The 25373-nt window shown below is 47.0% G+C and overlaps 10 protein-coding genes across 10 annotated transcripts; 6 read left to right on the forward strand and 4 right to left on the reverse strand.

Moving 5' to 3' along the window:
* Positions 1–385: 385 nt before the first annotated feature.
* Positions 386–4106, forward strand: N7495_002029 (putative C6 transcription factor; the record flags this gene model as incomplete). The annotated part of the gene is made up of 7 exons (XM_057204699.1): positions 386–511; positions 569–1125; positions 1181–1220; positions 1278–2298; positions 2355–2813; positions 2862–2951; positions 3007–4106. The coding sequence occupies 7 exons, from the start codon at positions 386–388 to the stop codon at positions 4104–4106; spliced, it is 3393 nt and encodes a 1130-aa protein (XP_057065306.1).
* Positions 4107–4507: 401 nt separating this feature from the next.
* On the reverse strand, positions 4508–5177 carry N7495_002030 (translationally-controlled tumor protein; the record flags this gene model as incomplete). The annotated part of the gene is made up of 3 exons (XM_057204700.1): positions 4508–4592; positions 4649–5094; positions 5163–5177. 3 exons carry the CDS (start codon positions 5175–5177, stop codon positions 4508–4510), a joined length of 546 nt encoding a protein of 181 aa, XP_057065307.1.
* Positions 5178–6282: 1105 nt separating this feature from the next.
* sur2 (sphingosine hydroxylase) lies at positions 6283–7582 on the forward strand (the record flags this gene model as incomplete). Its single annotated transcript, XM_057204701.1, has 2 exons — positions 6283–6973; positions 7026–7582. The coding sequence occupies 2 exons, from the start codon at positions 6283–6285 to the stop codon at positions 7580–7582; spliced, it is 1248 nt and encodes a 415-aa protein (XP_057065308.1).
* A 2849-nt stretch (positions 7583–10431) lies between these two features.
* ysh1 (cleavage polyadenylation factor subunit YSH1) lies at positions 10432–13358 on the reverse strand (the record flags this gene model as incomplete). The annotated part of the gene is made up of 5 exons (XM_057204702.1): positions 10432–10967; positions 11032–11674; positions 11732–12878; positions 13044–13141; positions 13206–13358. The coding sequence occupies 5 exons, from the start codon at positions 13356–13358 to the stop codon at positions 10432–10434; spliced, it is 2577 nt and encodes an 858-aa protein (XP_057065309.1).
* Positions 13359–13975: 617 nt separating this feature from the next.
* Positions 13976–15745, forward strand: N7495_002033 (uncharacterized protein; the record flags this gene model as incomplete). Its single annotated transcript, XM_057204703.1, has 1 exon — positions 13976–15745. The coding sequence occupies one exon, from the start codon at positions 13976–13978 to the stop codon at positions 15743–15745; it is 1770 nt and encodes a 589-aa protein (XP_057065310.1).
* Positions 15746–17746: 2001 nt separating this feature from the next.
* N7495_002034 (putative protein kinase (Lkh1)) lies at positions 17747–20036 on the forward strand (the record flags this gene model as incomplete). The annotated part of the gene is made up of 6 exons (XM_057204704.1): positions 17747–18541; positions 18619–18700; positions 18757–19104; positions 19164–19623; positions 19677–19764; positions 19839–20036. 6 exons carry the CDS (start codon positions 17747–17749, stop codon positions 20034–20036), a joined length of 1971 nt encoding a protein of 656 aa, XP_057065311.1.
* Positions 20037–20784: 748 nt separating this feature from the next.
* Positions 20785–21615, forward strand: N7495_002035 (uncharacterized protein; the record flags this gene model as incomplete). Its single annotated transcript, XM_057204705.1, has 2 exons — positions 20785–20892; positions 21127–21615. The coding sequence occupies 2 exons, from the start codon at positions 20785–20787 to the stop codon at positions 21613–21615; spliced, it is 597 nt and encodes a 198-aa protein (XP_057065312.1).
* Positions 21616–21691: 76 nt separating this feature from the next.
* On the forward strand, positions 21692–22954 carry N7495_002036 (uncharacterized protein; the record flags this gene model as incomplete). Its single annotated transcript, XM_057204706.1, has 2 exons — positions 21692–22039; positions 22115–22954. 2 exons carry the CDS (start codon positions 21692–21694, stop codon positions 22952–22954), a joined length of 1188 nt encoding a protein of 395 aa, XP_057065313.1.
* Positions 22955–23820: 866 nt separating this feature from the next.
* N7495_002037 (uncharacterized protein) lies at positions 23821–24096 on the reverse strand (the record flags this gene model as incomplete). Its single annotated transcript, XM_057204707.1, has 1 exon — positions 23821–24096. The coding sequence occupies one exon, from the start codon at positions 24094–24096 to the stop codon at positions 23821–23823; it is 276 nt and encodes a 91-aa protein (XP_057065314.1).
* A 289-nt stretch (positions 24097–24385) lies between these two features.
* Positions 24386–24763, reverse strand: N7495_002038 (uncharacterized protein; the record flags this gene model as incomplete). Its single annotated transcript, XM_057204708.1, has 2 exons — positions 24386–24556; positions 24584–24763. 2 exons carry the CDS (start codon positions 24761–24763, stop codon positions 24386–24388), a joined length of 351 nt encoding a protein of 116 aa, XP_057065315.1.
* Between the last annotated feature and the right edge of the window lie 610 nt (positions 24764–25373).

Here is a 25373-nt window from a genome sequence, read left to right on the forward strand (position 1 = left end):
GGAAATTTCAAGTCCCGACTTGAGTATGTAGGCTTCTGGTAATATATAGCTCCAACATTCGAAAGCTCCAACAATGTTGTCAAATGAGATATTATCAAGCTTCCAAGTTTTAGCCTCCGATTCCAGAGTTCTAAGTTTCAAGTTTGATCCTTTTCCTCAGGCTTGTTTCGTTGTTTTAGCGATTGTAATGGAGTAAAATATCAAGAAAAGTGAGATGATGTAGATGCCGAATTTATGCCTGATTGTTCAGGCAACAAGACTTAATATCGATGCGGTCATTGGCTCATTGACGGCAATGGAGTGATTCCCCGCAATTCGCCATCGACTTGTGTCGTCGCCATTCAACTCCGTTGTTCAGGGGTGGACCGTAGTCTAACCTCCGGATATGTCCTCCTCTGAGCGCTATTCGTCATCGGCACGTGCACCGCTAGCAGGAGTTCGTCAAATCACTAGGAATCGCGCAAGCTACAGCTGCCACACCTGTCGACGAAGGAAAGTAAAATGCGATAAGGTATGTCATACCATAGGCTTGAATTTCGCGTCGCTTACTTATCAACGTTATTTGTAGATTCATCCAATATGCGGAAATTGTTCCAAGACCGGAGGCGAATGCATCTACGACCTGTCGTCGCAAAAGCGCGAGGAGCGGGATAGTTCCACCCGAATCGCACAAGGCGTAAAAAGAAGACGGGAGAACCCACGAGGAGATGAAGAGGAATTGGTGAATGAAGGGGATATAGAAGAATTGCAATCAATCTATGGACATTTGCGACAAGCAGAATCATCCCCAACCCAGAAGTCGGATCCTCGCGCCATCAAAAATCGATTGGATAAACTGAGGTCGATGATCGAAACCCTCAGTGGAAACCCGCAGACCTTGGAAGCAGCCGAGAAGCGCGCTGAAGCCACAGAAGGAACGATTGAATCGTCTCTATTAGAGGAACTGCGACATAGAAAGGCACAAAACGAGAGATCCCCGTCTCAGTCAGCCAGTTCACGTCGCGCTGCAGCAGAGTCAAGCGGAGACGAATTCCCTATCCCTTCGGGCCCAGCGAACGATCTTGTCGACCCTATTGGGAGTTTAAATTTGGGCCATTTGAGTCTGGAAGATGGCGGAAGGTCACGGTAAATACTGAATCATGGAAAAACGGATCTGGAGAAGATATCTGACCAAGACCAGATACGTCGGAACAACATACTGGGCTTATATCTCTCATGAGGTATGTCGCAGTCTTCATTTTATAGTATGATATAATCCTTTAACCAAAGGTACACAGATCAACGATCTCAATCAGTTGTTACGAGATCAGAATCGGTCACCCGATGTATTGTTGACCGAGAACACCCAAGGTTCTAACAACTCCAGCATGAAAGGTCGCCAAGCGAGAGATAATTCCATCCACAATGCTTCACGCTCGACTAGCTCTCAATCCAGCGGTGGAAATCTTCACCAATCAATACTATCTCCATTTGGAGATTCTCCGTCATTGAATGAGAAGGTGGTGGAGCCTGAGATGCTCGAAAATGTCCCCACGAGGCGCCAGAGCCACATTCTTTACAAAGGTTTCATGTCTGGTATTCATGCGATCAGTCCTGTTATTCACCCACCAACCATTCTCAAATTTTATAATGCCTTTTGGAACTGGTATGACTTTAGTAGCTACTCCGGAGAGCCGTGTCCAAACCCTTCATTTATACCCCTTCTCTACGCCATATGGTATGGTGGATCCGTCACGATTTCAATTCGAACTATAAATACCGAATTCAATGCAATCTCACGATGTCCATTATCCACAGTCTATAACGAAGAAGTGACTCGGTGGTTGAAAAAGATTTCCTTTCCTCGAAGCCCCTCGCTGCAAGGGCTGTCAGCCTATCTCATTGTTCAAACTATCCTTGCGAAGGAGGAAGAACCATTGGCTAGTAGTCTTTTCGTCTCTCTTGCTATGAGAGTGGCACAGTCAATGGGCCTTCATCGGGACCCAGCCAAATTTGGTATTGAACCATGTGAGGCAGAGTGCAGGCGTCGTTTATGGTGGCATATCCTGCACATGGATGGTGTAGTCGCTATGTCAAGCGGACTTCCTCCGTTGATAAGTGGCGAGGATTATTGGGATGTGCAAGAAATCAGTGAGATCAAAGACACGCTTCTTGGAACCCCGGCTGCCGATCATTATGAGCAGCTACTTGCAACTAACCAGCAACTTCCGGATAACCCTGATGACCCATCTGTTTGCGGAGGCCCATCGATGGTGAATGTATTCTATCTCGCTGCCAAAGGCAAATACATCATGGCTCGTGAGTTCTCTACAGTCTACAGCCGAGAATTTATCCATCTAACTCGAACACACCAGGCGCCGTTCGTCGAATATTAAAAATCCAATTGGGAACAAAGCCTGTTACCCGCTTAGATATGGAAGAGCTGCGAGCCATTCTTCTCGATCTCCAGCTTAAACTAAACGCAATAGCCAGCAGGATTCCTGAGGGAATGATGACTGATAGTGCATCCGTGTTGTCTGATCGAGCTTTGTCGATATCCAAGTCTCCAACAGAACCTCATTCTACCGAGTCAGAACTTCCAGGTGAAGGATTGAATGGGTGTCGCGAACAATACCACTCTCCTGTGCTCTTATCCTTTCATAAATGGGCCAAAATTATCCTTTTGCTGTACATCGACAAGGTTCGCTTTCCAGTAACAGGAAACATCAAGATCCTTCCCTCTAACTTTGGAATTTTAGGCTTTTTGTGTCGCATATCAACCATTTCTCAAGAACGCTCGCAGTCGAATATGGCCGGTAGCTCGACAAAGGTGAGTAATTGATATCAGAATTTATAAAGATACAAAAATCTAACGATTATAGTGCTCTTCGTCATTGCCATGGATTCATGGAGAAGTTCATTCAACTCGCGACAGATCCTGACTTTCAACCATTCCACTGGAGTTGGCCAGGGTACGCTATCTCATCATCCCCTATCAAACTCGAATGTTCACTAACTCGCCCTTAGCAATCACCAACCCATGCATGCGACGATGTATTATCTTCCCTCTCGTCTCATTCGTATACTTCAAACTAACATTGACTAGGATTATGCTTATTGATCTTTATGAAAGGCCATACAGCCCTGAGGCTTCAAAATCACGTGCTTTTATCGACCGCATTCTGGTCCTCTCAGGCCCAGATGGAGGCGTTGTGGGCGGTGAAGATGGTATATCCAGCCAGAGACCTTTGAAAGACGGCGGACGTGAAGCCTGGGACATGATTCGTCGTCTTCGACAGAAAGCCTGGCAAAAAGCGGGCTTGAATCCAGAAATGCTCTGGACTGAACAAGACCAGATCCAGGCAGGCATTACATCGCCGGCTGGAGAATCTCGCAACCCAACACTTTACTGGGGGCCTGGACCCCCTCTCATATCAAACGCAGATTCACACTCGGCCATTCGTCCAGAGCGCCGACTCAGTGAATTCGGCCGTCTATTTTACCACATGACCCGCTCTCATATACCGAGCCCCTCAGGCTCATCGCCGGGGATCAGATCGAGCCCCTTACGATACTCTTACCGATCACCTTCTCAACAAGACTCTTCATCCCTTCCTAACCCACAATACGCATCTCTCCCCGCCGCATTCACCATACCATCCTCGCCACCTGTGGGATTCTCCTCTCCAGCTCTTTCTCCAACCGCCGTCTCGCACATTCCAATACAGCGGCCGTTGCAATCTCCAAACAACAGAACCTTTCCACGGATGCTCTCTATAGAACCAGTTTCTCCCAATCCACCACCACTTGGACTCTCCACTCCGCCCTCAATGGTTGATCCAAACCTCCATTTTGACTGGGACCAATGGGATGCTGTCTTTGGGCAGCATCTCCCTTTCGCTGATGATCTCATGGAACTTGACGCTGTTTCTGGGCTGGAGTCTGCCAATATTGGCATTCCCACACGTGGTGCTGTCAACTCCAATGCAGTTCCTGAAGCACCGTCTTTTCGCGATACGATTCTTCCGCCTGTCTGGGCAGACAACGGGTCAAGTAACCCTTTAATGACCTCTATTGAGTGGACAGGTATTGATTATGAGAATAAGACTCATGTTAACTATTTGTAACCTACTCTGCTAATGGATCACGAAATCACATTGTACATAAACTTGCATTGGAAGACTAGGTAGCATTATCACAGCATTGAACTTGAGGGCACGCCTCAATTAAGTTGAAAATTTACGATATAATAACTCGGGAATCGCGAATTCCCTGATACATTTTTATGACTCAATTAACAATGGGAAGACATAATAGGATATTGATTCGTGAGGCGTAACTCTTGACGATCAGAGTGATCAGTCAATTATGATACGAAGATGCGACGCATAGAGCCAGAACAGACAAATAAATGCCTGAAGGTATAGATAGAATCGAGCTCAACCCATAATACGGGACTCGCGCTTCTTCATCATTTTCTTTCTTCAAGTCAAGTACAAAATTTCGGTCGCCGCATAAATGCAAAAGCTTAGACCTTGATCTCCTTGAGACCGTGCTTCCAGACAGTAGCAAAGGGAGTGACACCGTCCTCGCGGAAGTCAATGAGAACGTGCCTGGGAAAAAGGAGTCAGTAAAAGAAAGCAAGCAAAATAGCATGACATAGACTTACATGGCATCACCATCCATGGAGGTACCCATGAGGACATCGTAGTTGTTGTAGTTGCCAATGATGTGCTTGACAGCGGCAGCGGCGCCCTTCTTGAACTCGTTGATAGTCTCCTCGCTGGCACCGGCGGCGGTGAGCTTTTCGAGAACCTTCTTAACATAGCCCTTCAGGTGAGACTTGAAGCCGTCCTTGGAAGGCTTAAGACCCTCGTCCTCCTTCAACCAGACAAGACGGAACTGGTCCTCAATGTCGTGGACCATGGTGGACTCGCCCTCACCACCATCATCGGCATCACCATCCTCAGCGGAGGGGTTAGCACCCTCAAGCTGGAAGTCCTCGTTACCCTTCTTGAGGTACTTCTTGCAGTCAGCCTCCCAAAGGATAGGGCAGGCAGCGCTAGGGGCGATCTTGAAGGTATCCGAGATGATCTCGTCACCGGAAATGATGTCCTAAATATCATTAGTTGTTGATCCTTGGGATATTTTGAGAGAAAGCAATATTTCAACAGGTAACATACAGCGTAGATAATCATTTTGAAGGGTTAAGAAGGGTGAAAAGAGGGAATTGGGAGAGGCGAACGGGGGAACAACAAAAAAGGAGGGGAAAAACGAAGTTTTTTTTTTCTAGCGGCGGCTCCAGGAGCGGTGGGGGATGTTTGCACTGTTTGTCTTTTCCAATTGAGATTAGCGTGAATGCGGAGTGAGGGAGATATACAGAGTACAAACACAGGCTGAGACTCTTCCATCTTTCACTACAATTCATGTTGGATTTCAGCAGACCAGTATATTCAATGTGTCCTGCTACCAACTCAAAAGAAACATTCAAACCAGCCACAACGTCAGATATTTGAAAAGAAACCAGAATTAGGCTACCTGGAAACTCCATGCTGATGTACTTTTGATGTGCTCCGAGGTTGTTCACTGTTGGAAATTGGTCGTATATCGGAGATTAACCAGTCTGGAGATTGGTTATCTAGCGTCACCATATGTCCATGTGATATTTCTCCTTGAATGAGCTCGTATAACTGATATCCGGAGGTCAATTCAATACGGATCCCGAAGCTAGTTATCACACCACTGATGTCGATATTTATGTATACTGGATCATCCCACTCAATAAGGAGGTGTCCCTGGTGTTGTCTCTATATACCTATGTATGAACAATATCATGATCCAATAAGCTACTAACTAATAACTAACTAGGCACTTTTATCTTGGAGTTACCGGTACAATATCTTGTAATAATACCGTAATATTCACCCAGAACGGCCTAGGACCTGGTTTAAATACGTAAAATACAGTCAGGCCTCCACTCGCAACGCCGGATCCGAACTGGCGCCACTTTTAAGCAAACCGGAACCATTTCGCCTCCTGGTTCTGAGAATCTTTTTGACCTTGTCCTTATCCTCATTTTTATTTAACCATCCTTCTGTGCAGTACGCGACAGATTCACTCTAGTCTTAGATTGTTGTCGAGCTTTTGGAAATACCCTGTGCCCATAGGGCAGTTGTTACCCTCGATTTTTCCTCTTCATCGCCATTGCCCCCCAATTCCTCGTCGACTTTGACATCCGTAAACATCCAGAGAACATATTTCAAGGATCGCATACCCTTTTTTTTTTTTTTTGCCTCGCCCATCATGGCTGTCAACACGTCAGTCGCCTTGGACCTTCCGCCCCTCCCGAAATACAATCTCTACCCTCGAGAATCTCTCGTCCCAGGCGTGTCTGATGCCATCTGCGCCCTTGCGTTGCCTATTATCGCCTATTGGGCTCTTTCTATGATGTACCACGTCTGCGATACATTAAATTTGTTTGAGAAATACCGTCTACACACTCCTGCTGAGCTATCGAAGCGAAACCGCGTAACCCGATGGGAAGTTGTACGCGATGTCGTTTTGCAACAGATCATCCAGACCATTGCAGGTTTGGCTGTGTCCCATTTCGACCCCATTGAAATGGCCGGGCACGAGGAGTACGATGTAACCGTGTGGGCGCGTCGAATTCGTATTGCCCAAAAAGCCATTCCCTCATTGTTGACACTTGTCGGCGTTGATGCGGTGGGATTGGCAAAGTCCGTGTCTCAGAACGGACATGTGATATTAGCTGGGGCGTTGGCCGGCGGTTCCTATCCGAACGTTCTACAGTCACTGACCCTAGATAACGGTGCAAAGATTACTGCTCCGGCGTTCACAAGCTGGGAGCTGGCACTGGCTAGTTTCATCTACTGGTACTTGGTCCCGGGTCTGCAATTCACACTCGCTGTTTGCATTGTCGATACCTGGCAGTATGTCTTGCACCGGGCCATGCACATGAATACCTGGCTATATGGTGAGTTTAGAGACCCCTCATCCACAATACGTATTTTGACGTCAATTCCCAGTAACCTTCCATTCTCGCCACCACCGTCTCTACGTTCCCTATGCTTTTGGCGCTCTATATAACCACCCCGTGGAAGGATTCTTGTTGGATACTCTCGGCACTGGCATTGGATTTTTGGTTGCTGGCATGACCAACCGTCAAGCCATCTGGTTCTTCACCTTCTCGACTATCAAGACGGTAGATGATCACTGCGGTTATGCGTTCCCTTGGGACCCCCTGCAGATCCTCACGACGAACAATGCTGCTTATCACGACATCCACCACCAGAGCTGGGGAATCAAGACGAACTTCTCCCAACCCTTCTTCACTTTCTGGGACAGCTTGCTTGGCACTCAGTGGAAGGGCGAAGTCAAACTTCGTTATGAGCGAGGTCGTGAAAGCGCCCAGAAACTGGTGGATTCGGAAGCTTCCAAGGCCGTGTCCCCCGCTGAAACTCACCATGAGCCTACTGTAGTATCAACTGATGGCCCGGCGACCCGAACTCGTCTGCGCCGGAAGACTGTCGATAGTCTAAAGGGGACAAGCCACGGTGTTCCAGGCAGTGTACTGCACAACTGAGGCTGAAACCCCGAGAATAGTCACTTGCTTGTACATCATCTCATCAGCCTCGGAGCTGCTGGCCAACTCCCCTTCGGCTGTATGATTTTATTTTTTTTCTTCCTTTTTCCTGTCCCTATGGGTGCTGAACGACGAGCTTCACGAACAGTGAGGCTTTTCCAGCTGTATCAATAACTTCAGATTGTGGCCTTCTTTGTAAATGGGTTTATGGGTTTTGCTATGAATTTTCCGTGACTTACTGTCAATAATGTCTATTTTCCTTTTGTGTCAGGTTCTAGCTTGGCATTCACTTTATTTTTCCCCTTTGCTTCTCTATTGATATTTTTTTTGGACAAGAATGCTATGAATATTCGATGATTAAAGTTGTCCTAACGTTAGAAATCACTCATGAATTTATAGATGTAGCTGATAAGATGTACGCCTTTTGTGGTATTCAGAGCTAAGTAGTTTCCCTAGACATGTAATATGATACTTTCTACTCCGTAGGTCCAATTAATTTATGGCACTGGGTAGCTACCGATTTGGGCAGGAAGCGATGGGATTTAGGCGTGGAGCATGGATCCAGCCATCAACTCTGTGGAGTCACATGTTTACTTTTCTAGTAGAATCAACAAACAGTTGACCTTTTCGCTTCCAAGTTTGAGTTAGTCCCTCAATAATGAAAGATTCTACAATCAGGGCTATCGAACAGATGTTGACCCCAGTTCCCAATTTCCTCTCTTCAATGACCGCTGAGTGAGAAGCCAATCATCTGCTCGGCTTCTCATGTATAGGTATGCCGAAAACACTATAGAATACACGGCTTCCTCCGATCGGCATGCCGAGCCCATTCAACCCGTGTGCAATTAATTACCTCGGGTTAAAATCAGTATAAAAAAGGACCTAAGCACGTAGAATGTCGCTGTATTGTACTATTCCATATTGCTCTGAGTTCTCACAATTTTTTTCCAGGTTCTCAACCTTGGAACACTTTTTAACCTTCCAAGGTTTATTTTTGATACTTCTTGGGTAACAATGACAGACTCCGGTATGTGAACAATTTAGAAAGATCCTTATACCTAATTAAAGCTACATAAATAGGTACGCTGATATCATACGAAGGCTTCCGAGGTCCCTTGATCGCAGTGCGATTTTGCACAGGAATAGTCACTTTGTGCCCCCAGAAAGCAGCAGGTAAAAGAAGATATATCTTCCTCGAGCATGGTACGAAGTTTCTTGATTCAACCGGCGGTGCTACTGCCTTCTGACTGAATCATAGCTATGAGCAGGTCCAGCAGGCAATCAAAGTCTAAATTGACCAAATTGACCAAATTTCTTATTGCCATTCAGCTTTCTTTGGGGCTAACGCATCTGAGGATCTGGCAGGAGTCACTATCCTTCTTGTGATGGTATGTATAGCATGGAAATACATGATATGTATTCTTGCCAGTAGTGGCCCGAATGGTTTTCTTCGCATGAAACGACCTCCCACAGCAAGGGAGCGAAAGATAGCACTGTAATAAGAGGAGAGGCGGGCAATGAACCTGGTGCGCTGTAGCTCGGGGGTTGACGACTAAAGAAATTATTGACGAGCTAGCTTCAAAGCAGCCTATACAGCCTCAGGGCCTAGTTCAAAAACCGTCCTGCGATTCTTGTTCCACTGGTTTGTTAGATATAGCGACTCTAATGAAGCATATGTTGCACATCTTGCAGCCAAGTTGGATGCGGATCTGACAATGTGTGCGCATTCATTGCCGAGTCAGTGGCTGGTGCTGTAAGTTATATGAAACTTTGAACCTCAAGCCAGATACATTAACTGATATGAACAGTCCCTTGGCTGTGTTTCAGCCGCACCTGGCTATTTCGCAGCCATAAAAACCGTCTGAGTGAAATTCGGAGCTCTGTTCATTCTTGATGAATTATGTTTGGAATGGGATGTTCTGGAACTCTTCGCGCCTGGGAACAGGAAGGTGTTACCCCAAACATTTAAACAATTGGGTAAACTCTTGGTGGTTGGTACACTCCAATCTCTAGTATATTGATAAGTGACTCTATTGTGCGGACTATTGACAGGGAAGTGGTGTTTCCGGCATGAGAAAACATACCGAGTGCATCCCGTCTCCTGTGCTGCATCATTGACCGTACAAAAGACAACTTAGAAGGAACTGCTGCTGGATAACGTGCAAGAGATAGACAATCTTCTGGGGGAGTAACTCCGCTTGCATCTAGGTGATCATCCAAATTTGGGACATATCCGAAGCAAAGGGCTATTCTTGGGTGAGGGTTAAGATATCATCTTATTAATTTGAAAATTGCTGGATACTGTTAGTTATTCTTTTTGTGAATATGAAGATTGAGTTTGTCATAGAGCATACGGGGTAGCACCACCTGACAACATTTCCAAGGAAGAGATTGATATGATTGTGGATGTCGGAACGGCGACGTTCTTACGGTGCATATGCAACTAGTATTCTCGATGGAATAGATCTAGGTGCGTCGATGCGAAGTTGTAAGAGGTGTGTTATTCAATCTTGTCCTCGCTGTAACTAAATAGGTAAAACTCGCTAGATTCACTTCATGTCGGACCAACAGCATCGTAACCATTTCTCATTGGACCTGTGCCCCACTTTGGTCTAGTGGTATCGACAGTGAATGTTACTGTCAGAGTATTGGAGAGTGTATTTGCAGAATTGGATTGACCGAGAATAATGTCAACTTCGAAAAATGCCTTGAAACTTTGGAACTAAGTCTACTACAAAACGCAAGATACCTATAAAGCAATAAAATTTGAAGCAGTCCATAACGTTGGCATAATAATCCATACAATTGAGTATCCAGTAATTAAATACATTCATAAGATCTATGGCGAATCAACCCTGAGCCTGGATGGCGACTGCCTTTTCTGGCACATCCGTTTTTGGGTTGACGAAACCATTAGACACGCTCTCTTTGGGCATGGAACTGGTGGCCCATAGGCCAGAAACGGTTTCTACTGCCCTTTCAACAACAATGCGGACTCGATCACGCAAAATGGGACTAGCGCATTCCACCTCCAAGGTCTCGAGCCACACTCGGGCAACGTGTTTATCAACCTGGATCTCAATGCCCGGAACCGGTATCCCCAAAGCAAGAAGACGATCGAGTTCTGCTGATTCGATATCAGCAATACGCTCTTCTTTTACGTTCTCGGGCTGTTCGTCTCCTGCATTGCCATCTATAAGGTCAGCAGGGATACGGGGACGCTCTATAGGGGCAATATTAGAGCCAAATTGCGCCTCCAACATCATCAGGAGACGGGCAAGACGATCCTCAGCATCAAGGTGGGAGTGAGGGTTAGAAAATGCAGCAATATCATCATTACCGTTATCTTGATGATGGTGGTGGTGGTGCTTGTTTTTAGCGGATTCTAATCATTTGGAAAAGGCTTGTCAGTATTGATGTAATGAACGAGGGACAAGGGGATTCATTACGTTTCACTGAGGCTGGACTGCTCTCAACTGTGAGAAGAACGGCCATGACAGCATCGGCAACTCCGTCATTCATCATATTACCCTCCCACTCGAGTTCTACCTCGCGCGTTCGCGGATGATGTCGTAGGATAACGCAGCCCATCACTAAGAATGTCTGTGCTTCCTCCAATGGGATCTCTTCGTCGGCAGCCTCCTGTTTCGTAATTAAATGTTCCAAGTCGGCATTCTCTTTCTTTTCTGTCCTCGCGTTGTCCAATTCCTCGATTGCCCCAAATGTACCTTCAAGCGCCCATTTGATTAAGTCAATGCTTGCGGAGCTAAGAGTAAGATGTTGTTTACAAGTGATAGTAGTTGTCGTCAATCCAGCGTACTCTCGGAGATCATCTGGAGCCATAAGTGATAGATCAAAACCATTCTGAACAAGCACTCCAGCCATTAGTTGACTTTCGTCTTGGTCTGAAGGTGGTGCAATCTGTGCCAATCTGCCGACAACCTTGGCAATTTTATCCTTTTTGAACGGAATGCGCACTTCATCGCAGTTCGCGGGTGTGTACACTTTCACCTTGACCGTCTTATCTGCGTTGAGACTCAAAAGCTTCGACTTGAGTCTCATCATCTGGTGCTTTTCACCATGGACAAGGATCTGAATAAAAGGTCAGCTGTTAGTAAGAACAAGAGAAAAATGCACATTATTTCTTACCACAACTGGCGCGGCAACCTCCTCGATAAAATTACGGTTCTCAACGCCGTCGACGTGAGCTGCAAAGCTGATCTCATCTATGGTACAACGACGCGGGATCATGACTTTCTGGTCTTCATCATTGCCACCAGGAACTCGGCCCCGACCCTGAACTATGGCACCCTTTGACATAACTGCAGGGATCTGGTCAGGCTCGTTTAGGAGTTGTTTTGCCATAGTGCCTTCAACACTGTATCCAGTCATCACAACACCGTTGCGTTCGCTGGGTGCCCATCGTTCGAGCAGCTCTCGACTAGTTCCAGTTTGCAGCATACCCGGAGACGCGATCATGACACAGCCCCCGACATCATCAAACCGCTCCAAACTTCTCAAACTTCTGACGTAGCGGAAGTCCCACGGACCTGCAGTGACACTCTTATCTCCACTAGCCTCTGCCTCGGCCATGCGTTGACGGAAAAGCCGCTTGATGTTATCATTCATCGCACCGATATATGTCTGATACACAACCATGCACCGCCGGGCCATATTACCGATATAGTATATGGGTACTTTTTGTAACTCGGGGTGATTCTCCCAATATTCTTCAAGAATCAGAAGAAGCTCCTGGGCACGACCGAGTGCAAATACCGGCATCAAAACGCGGCCTCCACGATTCAAAATACCAGTGATTGACTTCATCAAAGCTGCCTCACGTTCCAATCGCGGCGGATTAGATGAAATGCCGAAAGTAGACTCTGTAATTAGAATGTCGATATTGATACCTTTCGGAACCGCCGCGGGGATTAAATGACGGTCTTCCTCGCGGGAATAGTCACCGGTGAAAAGGATATTCAAGCCAGCAATTGATATCAAAAACATGGCAGCGCCCAAGACATGGCCGGCGGGGAACGGTGTGATCCGAATACTATTGATGGTGTGAGTGGTGTTGAAATCAATTGTTTCAATTAGCGGTAGTGTGGAGAGATGATCACGTTCGGTGTATAGGGTGGTGCGCTGATCTGAAGAGGAGGAGGTATTGCTAACTCGGACGTTGTCCTGGATGAGCCACTTGTAGATGGCTTTGGTCGCATGTGTCATGAAAACACGACCTTTGAAGTTGGTTTTGCTGAGAACGTATGGGAGTGCAGAGGAATGGTCGACATGGAAACTAGAATCAAGATATCAGAGAGAGCGACTAAATTGAAAAGCGATGGCTTTGATCCCCGAGTTAATTTTTATGTCGCATAACTTTTAACTCGAAGTGGGAGTCAACAGCATCACTTTTTATGCTGTTGTATTCATATATCAGGCTATATGATAGGATTTCACGTACTGGCTAATCAATAGTATATCGACGGTACTCAGATCAAACTCGTCAAAGAATGGGAGAGCTGAGAAGCCTTCCTTGGCTGGGTGCATTCCCGCATCGAGCTATTCCAGAGTTCAAATTAGCCAAATCGCATTCCCAAAATACCAGTTTTCAAGCCAAGCTTACCATGACCGTCTTTCCCTTGTACTGAATGATATGACAAGATCGCCCGACCTCGTTGCCTCCACCCAGGCAGTAGAATGCCAACTCATCCGAGGGATCAGCCGGTTCATCATCGGCAGTCGCTCCAAGAGCTGAGGCTTTACGTTTGGTTGACATGTTGACTTGAGCTCTTAACCGAGTGTATAAGGGAAAGTAGAGCTATGTCGCAGTCGGCAAATAACTCAATTCTAAGGGCGCAGTCGCCCGTGTCACGGGAGTTAGGTGATCGTGCAACTCAATTGGGAATCATGGATGCTCCCGTGGCTTTATGCGACAGTTGATTTTGTGAGTTTAATAATCAAAGATAGAAATAAGGTGAGTGAATGGGAATGAAACAGTAGCTAACGAGACAATAGCCGGAACGACTGACTAATGGTCACATGACTTTCCCATCGCAATCCGCGGAGCCAAACCTCCCAAGGCCAAGCTCCTTGGGCATCTCATCAACCTGCTCTTAGTTATCTCTCTCCTTTATCCCACTTTTCTATAGCCTCTCTTTCTATCTACTGTACGGAATAGTGATCACATTGGGCATAAACATCTTTCAACAATTAAAGAAATGATCACGCTCCGTGGGATCTGGTGGTGCGACTAATACGCTCTCACTTCCATTCAACTTTTACTTCCGCGCGTGTATCCACTTTGGACATACGTCCACTTCGACTTCGACTTCGACTTCGAGTTACTTGACACGAACGCTCTTTTCAACCCTGTTTCTGGAAAATCCACCCATCATGGCTCAAACGCGACACCCGCAGCAGCAGCAGCAGCAACCCCCGTCGCAATTCTCTTCTCAACCCTTCCCTCCTGTATCATCACCATCTCCTCATGCTGCTTCTCCAGTAAACAGCAGTGTACCCCCGCCTCTTAAAAGGCCACGCCTGTCTCCTCTTCCTCCCTCTCAAGCACAATCACCTTACGCCTCACCCAATTTCAACTCTATGCAATCTCCCCAAGGCCAGCAACCCATGAACGGAGCCACCACGAATGGGATTCACCAGAACCAAATCCCTTCTAACCAGGCACCGCCAGCTCCGCCGGGCACCATGGGTCCTCCTTCTCGTCCAGCAGATAAGACTACAGATGCGTCTGAGCTGACTGATGTCCTGGCCAGCTCAGGTATCGATGTTCGCGAAGAAGAGGCCTTCCTGACGCACAGCTTTTCAGGGCCTACTGCGCAGGCGCAACAAGGTCCCCGAGGTCAGCAGTTGCAGCGACCACCCGGCATTAACACTTCTTTCGCCTCTCAAACATCCACAAACGGCACAATTTCTGCGTCCAGCAGTTTTGGCGAGTTGCCCTATTTGAAACCAGCCGCATCACAGGAATCATTTTCTGGATCTTTACAGACCCCCATGCCCTACAAAGACCCAAATCAACCCACCCGTGAAGATAGTGAGGCTGCGAGACGAGCACAGTATCATCTCCAGGATCCATTTCTACTGTCCAAGCTTCTTGAACAGAAGATTCAAAAGCGTGCGTTTGATCTCGGAGTCCGTATTCCTCCGGAGGGTGTCTTTCATCCTGTTGGTCGGCCTCAGGCTATTGAAGTGACTGGGCCAGATGGATCGTCGGTAGTGCGTACCGGTCAGACCATCATCAACCAAGACGGTGCCCCTTTAGTGGACATTCTGAACCTTATTTCTATCTCTTGTGAGGAAAGACTAAGAGGAACAGTGGATTATGCCGCTATTCTTGCTCGAAGCCGCCGAGCACACGCGGACGGTATTGTTCCTGCGGAGTGGGTTGACGTCGCTGAGACCTCCAGCTTAGTGACTGACAATATCGCAACTCCTTCCAAACGTACGCATCCTGATTGTATAAGAAGTGATTGTTGCATACTGACATTGTATATAGGGCCTAATCCCGGCAACTCTGAGCCAGGCCAGGAGCCGCCATCGAAGAAATATCGAGGAAGTGTCAACAAGGACAGTGCCTTTGAGAGAAAAATAGCCGCTCGGCGGGCCAAGCGCAGTGCCGATGCAACTCTGAGCGAAGTCACTGGAATGCGATCTGATTCAGTCGATTACATTGGATCTGCCCCTTCAACTCCAATTGCCGATCGAGCACCCAGCTTTGACAGAAAATCTATTACCAAGAAAGAAGCCCGAAAAATGGTGGATACTAAGGCCAGCGAGGCCCAGCAGCATCAACAGTCTGTGGAAACGGCCCGAATGGCTACTAATAGCATGCTTTCTGGTCGCATGTTTGGTACCAAAAAGACTTATTCCTGGTTGATTCCGGGAGGTGCCCCCCCCAGTGGCTTTTCGTCGCCCGCGCGACCGAGTCCTTCAACTCCTACTGCTACTCCGACTGAGAAGATGAACCGTTCTGGACAGGCTGCGCCCAGCCAACCCAAACGGCGTATTGGAACCTGGCGCGAAGATGGGGCGTCGGGGGCTGGCATCCAGATCCGGGATCTCCTATTTACACTTGAGGCTGATGGCCGCGGCATCAAACATGTGCAGCGAGCCTGTTTGAAGGATCCCAAGGAGACCAAATAATATTATTACTGCTGTTGTTTTCAAATTAAGCACAATATTCTTAGCACTCGAAATGAAACGAAAACTTGAGAATAATAATTGGACTGAACTAACTAAGTACTCTCCCAGCCTCGCTCACCTAAGTGTTCTCTAGAACTCGTGAGCATCATACAAATGATCATATGTCTTAGTCCAGATCACTTGAGATCCTAGTGGGGGCAACTAAGCCTTCCTCCGATTTTCCCCCGATCCCTGGAACCTTGGCCCCGCAAACGCTGAAGAGTAAGAGTCTAGGACACGATATCAAGTAGTAACACATACCTGACTAGAAGCAGTTCAACGTCAAATGCCAGTAAATGTTATTTGTACATAGAAGGTCAGGCTTCATGAAATGGGGTATTTTGCTTGATTTACATCTGAAATTTAGATAAAGATATACATTGGCCAACCTTGGAAGTCATATCCAGACCACAGATACACATGGTACCTGGGTATGCGTATGTCATACAATGAGTACTTCCAAGGGTTTGGTGCCGACTCAGCCCTTCCAATATTGGAGAGAATGAAGCCCATTCGTAAGAGCCCTGGAGGTCGCCATCCGAATCAGCTATCTTCCAAGGTTTGCATTCTGAGATGTCAGCAAACATGAAACGAACAACTCCTTCCAGACCCATGTCATGATAACTTTGGAGAAATCTGGTTTGCTGAACGTTTTGGAAGCTAGGAAGATGTGAATGTATACCGTCTTGGTGTGAGGGCTGTATATGGAGAGTGTGCAGCTAGAAGTCTGCAATTGATGCCACTCGAGACAGACCAACCTTCAATGGTTAAATACCCACGAGTACTCCGTGCAGATACTCGATATGTGGCCAGCTCATCTGGAAGAGGGGCTCACCACGTCACCAAGGCGGAGCCCTTGCAGATGGACCGTGTACGTCGTAGAGTAGTGAATCTAGTGATGGTGGATCATCCAGAGACTAAACAGTTAGTGTGAGGACTGTGTAATAGATCTCTCGATGCATTCAAGGCAAGGCTCAAGTGTAGAAAGTCTATCAAAATCCCAAATTAGATGATGAATCAGCTGGAATGTCAGGTGATCGGCCAAGTCTACCTGGGTAATCTAATATCTCTATTTATCACTGCAGATATAACCCTGGAGGTAGTATTTAATGACATTATTCTTGTACCTGGCTTGTTCCAATGAGTTGGTAGGTGTATAAGCCCTAAGCATGAAGTACCTAGGTACGTTTCAAGTCATAGTAGAAGGCGAATAGTCCATTCTGAGGTCACAATTTTATGTGCAATTGGAATGAGAAAAGCAATCTACCGCCTTTTCCCCTCAGACTCTTTTTTTCCCTCCTTTTCCGTCTGTTTCTTACTTGGAATTTTTCTCCCTTTCCGCGCATGGACCAGTCCACTTCCAAAAAAAAACCCTCATACAAATTAGATAGGATGATCTCTATTAGAAATTAGTGTAGTTTCAAGGAAGAGAAAACTAGAGGTAGTAAGTGATCAGTAATTATAAATTACTTAGTAGACTAATAAAGCGTGGGAAGTGGAAGGTGTGAGGATGATGGGATCGGCAACACTCTTACGTCCCCCAAACTCCCGGTAGAGACTCCACCATTTTCCTATCATCATCAACCTCTTCCTCTTCCCTTCTCTACCTCCTCCATGTCACTACCTCTTGATCCAATGATTCAATCTGTTCAATCCCCTTCTTAAGATCAAATCTCTGTCACTCTTGGAGAAAGTATATTGAATAAAAATATTCACTCGTCGCATTCTCCGACCGCCTCGTCATTGTCACGTCCCAAGCGAATCCCTTCCGACACATCCTCTCTTCACCTCCCCCTCTCGTCGCACTGAATCTGCCAGGTGCAACATAACGTTTCGTACCTGTATCTTTGACACTTTACCCTTTCGAAGGGCCCTCCAGCCCTCGAAAATCAGTCGCGATCTGAGCCCTGTCCGCGCCTTAAAAGCTGTTCGTGTGACGGACGGCACTCCTCCGTACACAATATGTCAACGCCTTCCACGGCTACTGCAACCCATCCTTCTCGCCAGCATTACGGCTATCCCCATTCCTCATATCAAGCGCCTACTGGCTATTCAGCTCCCTCTAACGCTGCAGGGGCTCGAATCTCCAATCAATACCCTTACCCTGTTCCCTCTCCCACATCCACAACCACTCTTCCTTACACTCCTTCTTCGAGAGTCGCGCCAGCAGCCTCGACGCCATCCGGTATGACATCTCATCAGAGCGGCTCCAGTTCCGCCCCATCACAAGGAGGTCGGAGAAAGAAACCTGATTGGGGCGAATTCTACAAGAATGGCATCCCCAAGGAGGTCATTGTGATTGACGACAGTCCCGAGCCTGAATCTTCAAAAGCGACTAATCCTCCAGGTCAGCGTGCCAATGCAGCCCAGTCAAAAGTGACTCAACCTGCGAACAAGAGGCGACGCACGGGAATTGAGACTGCCCATGACTTGGGCCATGACCGACCGTCTTACTCAATCAACCCCCAGCATTTTGGACCAGATTCCTCAAATTCTCTATCAACAGATAGAACTACATCCCTACACACCACTGCCCCCACCTCACTTGGCTCTCAAGGGAGTGCAGGCGCCAGTAACGGATACGGTCAGGATGGTACCACGACTGGTCAAAAGCGCAAGCGCACTACCCGGAAATCCACTCGAGATGAGCAAAAGCGTATCGAACTTGAGAACGCTGGGGATGCTTTTCTTAGCTACATCCCCCCACCTCAACCTATCATCAAATCCAAGGATGTTCCAGTGCCTGTCATTCGTGATGTATGTGAACCTTTTATCTTATCTTATTACCTCCTCATTTGAGTGGAACTGGAACTAACCTTGGAATTTTATCTTAGAGCGCTGCCTCGCGCCAAGACAAATTCGACGACGACGATGGCCACTATATCGTGACTCCTGACACCCCATTGACTGACAGATGTGAGTTCGAGTTTATCGGATCCCTCGAAAAACAAATCGGACTAATATCTCTCTAGATTCCATCATAAAGTTGCTGGGACAAGGAACCTTTGGTAAGGTGGTCGAAGCATATGATAAACAGCGAAAATCGCGATGTGCAGTCAAGATTATTCGTTCCATCCAAAAATATCGAGATGCATCTCGCATTGAGCTGCGAGTACTATCCACTCTGGCATCAAACGATAAAACCAACCGCAACAAGTGCATTCATCTTCGAGACTGTTTTGACTTCCGGAATCACATCTGCATTGTGACCGATCTACTCGGCCAGAGTGTCTTCGACTTCTTGAAAGGCAACGCATTTGTTCCCTTTCCAAGCAGTCACATTCAAAGCTTTGCTCGCCAGCTATTCACGAGTGTTGCTTGTAAGTTTTACTTTTGCAAGATCCGTATCTGGGATCGACCACTGACTACTCCTTTGCAGTCCTCCATGACCTGAACCTCATCCACACTGATCTGAAACCCGAAAACATTCTGCTTGTCAAGAGTGCTTACCAGACCTTCACTTACTGCCGTACCATCCCCTCTTCTACCAGTGCCAATCACCGCGTTGCTCGCCAACGTCGGGTCTTGTTGGACAGTGAAATTCGACTCATTGACTTTGGATCTGCCACATTTGATGATGAATACCACTCTTCAGTTGTTTCCACGCGGCATTACCGGGCTCCTGAGATTATTCTGAACCTGGGCTGGAGCTTCCCTTGTGATATCTGGAGTATTGGGTGCATTCTAGTGGAATTCTTCACCGGCGATGCACTCTTCCAGACTCACGACAATTTGGAACACTTGGCGATGATGGAGGCAGTGATCGGTCAGAAGATCGATGCGAAATTGGTACGGCAGGTGATGAGTGGCCGAGCTGGGAGTCACAACTCAGCAAACAAGTAAGCGATTCATGGCGTCCCTCTCTTATCTCCAATACTAATCTACCATATAGGTACTTTTTGAAGAACAAACTTGACTATCCCAATTCGGAAACAAGTCGGGCTTCTCGGAAGTATGTTCGAGCGATGAAGGATTTGCCGGTAAGCGTCAGAACTACCCCCCACTTGATTGAATCTGTAGTAGGTATAGGATCGAGCTAAATCTGATAATTCAGGAGTTTATACCTGTCACAACGCCATTCAACCGATCTTTCCTGGATCTTTTGCGTCGGATCTTTCTTTATGATCCAAAGAGCCGGATCACAGCCAAGGAGGCATTAAAACACCCATGGTTCAAGGAGAGTTTGATTGACGATGGCACAGAAGCACATCGACTCGGCAACGAAATGCTTCGTAATGCCGGCATGCTCTGATCTCTCTGCATCCTTTCAGCTTTACCACATCCAGGTTCAATCACCGGCGTCAGATAGGGTCCCATTATGGGATAGACAGTTGATATCTTTGGGTAATTATCATTATGGAGGGACGGTGTTTTTTTGAATTATATACTTTTGTTTTTTTTTCTCGACATGGGGGAACTGATGATTATGATGTGAATTCTTACTTCTTTTGTTTCTTTTTAATTCTGGTTTACCTTTCGGACTTTCGAGTCTAAGGTTGACATTGACTCGGAACAAAGGGCTCCTGTATCAGAGGTCGACTTCTTGCAAATTTCCCTGGTACTTGTTCGAGCGAAGGCGACCTTCGATGTTTCATTTCATGGTCTTTATTTTATCATTTTTTTTTTTTACCTCGCTTTGTTCTCAGGCTTTGCCTTTGCCTTTGTATTGTTGAGTACCCAGGGTTCCGAGGTTGTTTTGGAGACGCTTAAGCTGCGATTATTATACCACATTTACGAGTTAGCGTCCGCATTGGAGTAGGACTGTACATAATTTTGGAAGGTGACTGCAGTCTAGTCACAATATCTGATAGATGACAACACCAAGTTTCTAAGTTTTCTCCATTAGAGGTATTCCCGAGGTCGAGTAGTATGTATGATGCTTCTCATCTTCCAATCATGGCTTGTCTATGTCACGACAGCCCCGGAGCCCATGTGGACCTAACCGGCCTGGCGTTCACCTCAACTTTCCCTTGTGCGCATGCTCAGTATCAATGCAAATGATGTCCAAGTACAATCATGCCCATTATTGCAAGGCTCTAAAGGCTCAGAAGGCTAAAAAGACTCAACAGGAAGCCGAACGTTCGGCTCAAGTCCCGCTCCATACTCTTGTAAGAAACCAGCTCAACTGGGAAATGTCTTAGATACTGACCCAGCTGAAGATGGTTACTTCCTTGCGCCGAAGGGGAATAATCACATTACTAAATACTGTTATCTGATGTAACAAAAAAACAGAAGTTATCACGGTGTATGTGGTGAACGAAATGGTTAACAAGGTATCTGTTATATGCCCATCGATTGGTCCCTAGAGAGTTAACAGCAAATCTGACCATCATACAGAAAAGAATTTGACAGGAAACTCAATAAGACTAGAACTATCCAGAAGCTGGCAGGCATTCGTGTCCACCAGGTGTCTACCAGAGTATCTATGCGGTGGTATTGGCGCTGTCACAGTCGAACGCGGCCGCACACGCGCTACCTCGACCATGAAACAGAAGCGAAGTTCCTTGATGAGACCAGAGTCAAGGTGGGACAGATATTCCCCAGTGATTCCACGGGTAGACTTCGAGGAAGTAATTTCTTATGCGTTTAAGGGATCCGGGAAAGTTGTACGAGTGAAGGACCCCAGCGTCGATGCGGCCCATTGTGTTGGGGAAGCATATATTCGACGCTGCTACACGCCATATGATGGCCATTCAAAGAATTCCTCAACGGGTTGCGAGAGAAAAGACGAAATGGCAAAGTTTCGACGTCATGAAAGAGTGGGGATCAGGGATCAAGAGTGGAGAGCACCCGGTGGAGATAGGATATTATGGCTGGTCTCCCAAAGTTAACCCTTTGTTTCACGCTTATTCCCAATCTCTGTTTTCCTCCCGCCTGGTCATGATTCAGCTCAATTCTTGACACATTATGAGGCTACCCTTCGTGGGATCTAGACACAAGTATGTCGTTCTAGTTGTCGTTTTACTCATCTGTCTGGGTCGTGGTCTGCTATCATTGAAAAGCACGGACAACGACACGGAAGACCGCCCACGTTTTCTGTATCACTCCAGATTCCGTACCAATCCTGACACCGACTACGAGCTGCGACTGTCCAATGCGCTGCGTGATCTCGAACACCGTGAACGATCCCTGAATGGATTAGGAGGCCATACAGACACATTATGGCAGATTCTATTAGGAAAGACCCCAACTCCCGAACAAAGAGGTGAAGACTCACTCAATTTGGAGGCCGCAAATGCAGAATGGAAGTACAAGGTAGGAAAATAAGCTTAACCCCCTTGCCGTGGGGCACATCTTGGCAATTGCTTATCTTGCATTTCTCATCAACAGATCGTGACAAGCGAATGGGCCGAGGAGTTCGTGACCATCACCCTCTCATCAATACCTGGTCTCGCGAGCATGTATCATTCCTACCCTCACAACGTCCTCCGATCCGACCTGTTACGTTATCTCATCTTGTGGTACTATGGTGGATACTACGCGGATATGGATGTCTTCCCTAAGCGGACCATTAAATCATGCCCGTCACTACAACATTCGGTGTTTGCGCCCGAGCACACTAACGTCTCGCTTGTCGTGGGAATCGAAATAGATGAGCCTTTCGCCTCGCCGCAGAAGATGCGCAACTGGCACTGGGTCAGAAGCTACGGATTCATTCAATACACAATGTACGCGCCTCACCGATTCAGCCCGCTGCTGAGAGAAGTGATAGTGCGGGTGCTTTCGCACACCAAAAGCAACAAGAGTATTATTTTTCGAAAATACAGTGAAATGACCACTCTCGAAGTGACCGGTCCAGGAGTTTTTACTGATGCAATCCTTGATTGCTTGTCTGAAACACTTCCTGCCACACACCCATTAATCTCTGACTCAGTGAAGGCAGATGAACACTTAGGAGACCTTGTTCCACCAGGAGTTGAATCGCCAATCCAACGTGTGAGTTGGGCACCTTTCTACCGACTTAATCAGCCACTATGTGTGGATGACTCAAATGTCAAACCAGATAAGCAGTTTGGTGGATTATGTGTGTTGCCTGTGAATGCATGGGGAAATGGACAGCGACATAGTGGCTCAGAAGGGTTCAACAGTCAACAGGCATGCATCAACCATCGGTTCAGCGGAACCTGGAAGCCCTGGAGGCAGAGCTGGAAGAAATATCTGTTTGGTTGAGCTTTATAGAGCGTATTTTATCATTGTTAATATTGAATGATAGAATGAGACGGTATTTTATTTTTGAACTATCAGTCAACCCAAATCATTGATTACAGGGAACTTCCGAGCGCTGCTACACAGCCGCCATAACTATTCCATTTCGATACTAAAAAGCAAGAGCTCTTTTAACGACCAGGCTTCGGAAAAAAAAACAATGTAATCGACATTGATGCCAAAAAAGTAATCAGATTAAAACACTGATGCCCTAGCCATATGCGATATGATATATCGCGAGCTTCATGCATCATACAGTTCTTGGTCAGTCCCTCGATCAGTCCCGACATGTTATAGAAGTAAGAGGGGTATTGAGCAACAGCCCAAATTTCTTTTGTATTTGATTTCGACATGGAATCGGAAACAATTTTGCTTCAGAAAGACCAAGCGCCTACATACATATGCGAGACCATAATAACATGTATCGTCATCTCTACTCTGTGGGAGCCTCTTTTCTCCCGCATCGTCGCTCCTTCCTTTAGTATGCCTAGTAGACTCTCCTCCTCCCCTCCCCTCCCCTCCCCTTCTCTTATCCTTTGATTCATTGTGTTTTACCTCTATCTACTTGACCTCCCCCATCTTCGCAATGACAAATTTCACTGAGCTTGAAGCCATCCTTGGCACCCTTGGGGGTATAAGCCTCATTTTCGCCGTCTTTGCAATCGCCTTCCTGTAAGTAAGAAGACATGGTATACAGACTGTACTGACAATCATTATAACCGAACCCCTGCCGACTTCTACAAGGGCAGTAACCTTGTACAGACTTCAATGAAAGTGTGGCAGTATAATTTTACTCGTCTTTGTAAGTTCTCTCTTCCTATGAACATTGACTATATTGGTGCTGACTTACCTTCTTTAGTTGCTTGGATCCGCCGCTTGCGCGATAGACAGGAACCAATGCCAGTGCTTATTATCAGGAGAAACTCAATGCTGCCACCCCGATCACCCCACAAGCGCAAGCCAAGCCACCGGGTGGCAATAGTGGCGAAGTGAAGGTGGAGGAGGCTCCGGTACTGCAGGAGGCCACCGTGCTGCAGAAGCTGCAGAACGGCCGACAGACAATCATCCCGGGGGGACTCAGCTGCCCCCCGGTGCGGCTGCAGCATTCTTTCCGGTAGAAAATATTCAAATGGGACAGAGCAGCGGAGTGCAGCCTGTGACAGCCGTCCCCGTGGCTACCACCGAGGGGACCGAGCTGCCGCGAGCTGCAGCCACCATGGAGAGCATTAGTTCAATTATTTCTGGCTTTGTCAACTGACTGCTGAGCTCTCCAGAGAGGGAAGGGGGAAGGCGAGGCTTTTTTGATGTTGTATATAGAAATAATTGAATTAATGCTCTTCATGGTGGCTGCAGCTCGGTCCCATCGGTGGTAGCCACGGGGACGGCTGCCACATGTTATACTCCACTGCTCTGACTCATCTGGATACTCTCTCCTGGAAAAAATGTAGCAGCCGCACCGGGGGCCAGCTGGGTCCCCCCGGGATGATTGTCTGTCGGCCGTTCTGCAGCTTCTGCAGCACGGTGGCCTCCTGCAGTACCGGAGCCTCCTCCACCTTCACTTCGCCACTATTGCCACCCGGTGGTTTGAATTACGCTTGCGGAGTGGTCGGGGGTGATTGGGGTGATCGGAGTGGCACCATTGAGTATCTCCCGATAATAGGCACTTTCATGGCTATGCTGGATGAGGATAGGCATAGGCTCCTGTCGGCCTCGCAAGCGGCGGATCCAAGAAACCAAAGAAGGTAAGTCAGCACCAATATAGTCAATGTTCATAGGAAGAGAGAACTTACAAGAATGGGTAGAGTTATACTGCCATAATTTGGTAGAAGTCTATACAAGGTTACTGCCCTTGTAGAAGTCGGCAGGGGTTCGGCTATAATGATTGTTAGTACGGTCATATGTCTTCTTACTTACAGGAAGGCGACTGCGAAGGCAGCGAAAATGAGGCTTATACCCCCAAGGGTGCCAAGGATGGCTTCAATCTCAGTAAAATTCGTCATTGCGAAGATGGGGAGAGGTCAAGTAGATAGAGGTAAAACACAATGAACTAAAGGATAAGAGAAGAGGAGGGGAGGGGAGGGGAGGAGGAGAGTCTACTAGGCATACTAAAGGAAGGAAGGAAGGAGCGACGATGCGGGAGAAAAGAGGCTCCCACAGAGTAGAGATGACGATATATGTTATTACGGTCTCGCATATGCTATATAGGCGCTTCATCTTTCTGAAGCAAAATTGTTTCCAATTCCATGTCGAAATCAAATACAAAAGAAATTTGGGCTGTTGCTCAATACCCCTCTTACTTCTATAACATGTCGGGACTGATCGAGAATGGACTGACCAAGAACCGTTTAATGCATAAAGCTCGCGATATAGCATATATTTTCAA

Source organism: Penicillium taxi, assembly GCF_028828555.1.
Source record: "Penicillium taxi strain IBT 34144 chromosome Unknown utg000002l_segment0_segment0, whole genome shotgun sequence".
Lineage (NCBI taxonomy): Eukaryota > Fungi > Ascomycota > Eurotiomycetes > Eurotiales > Aspergillaceae > Penicillium > Penicillium taxi.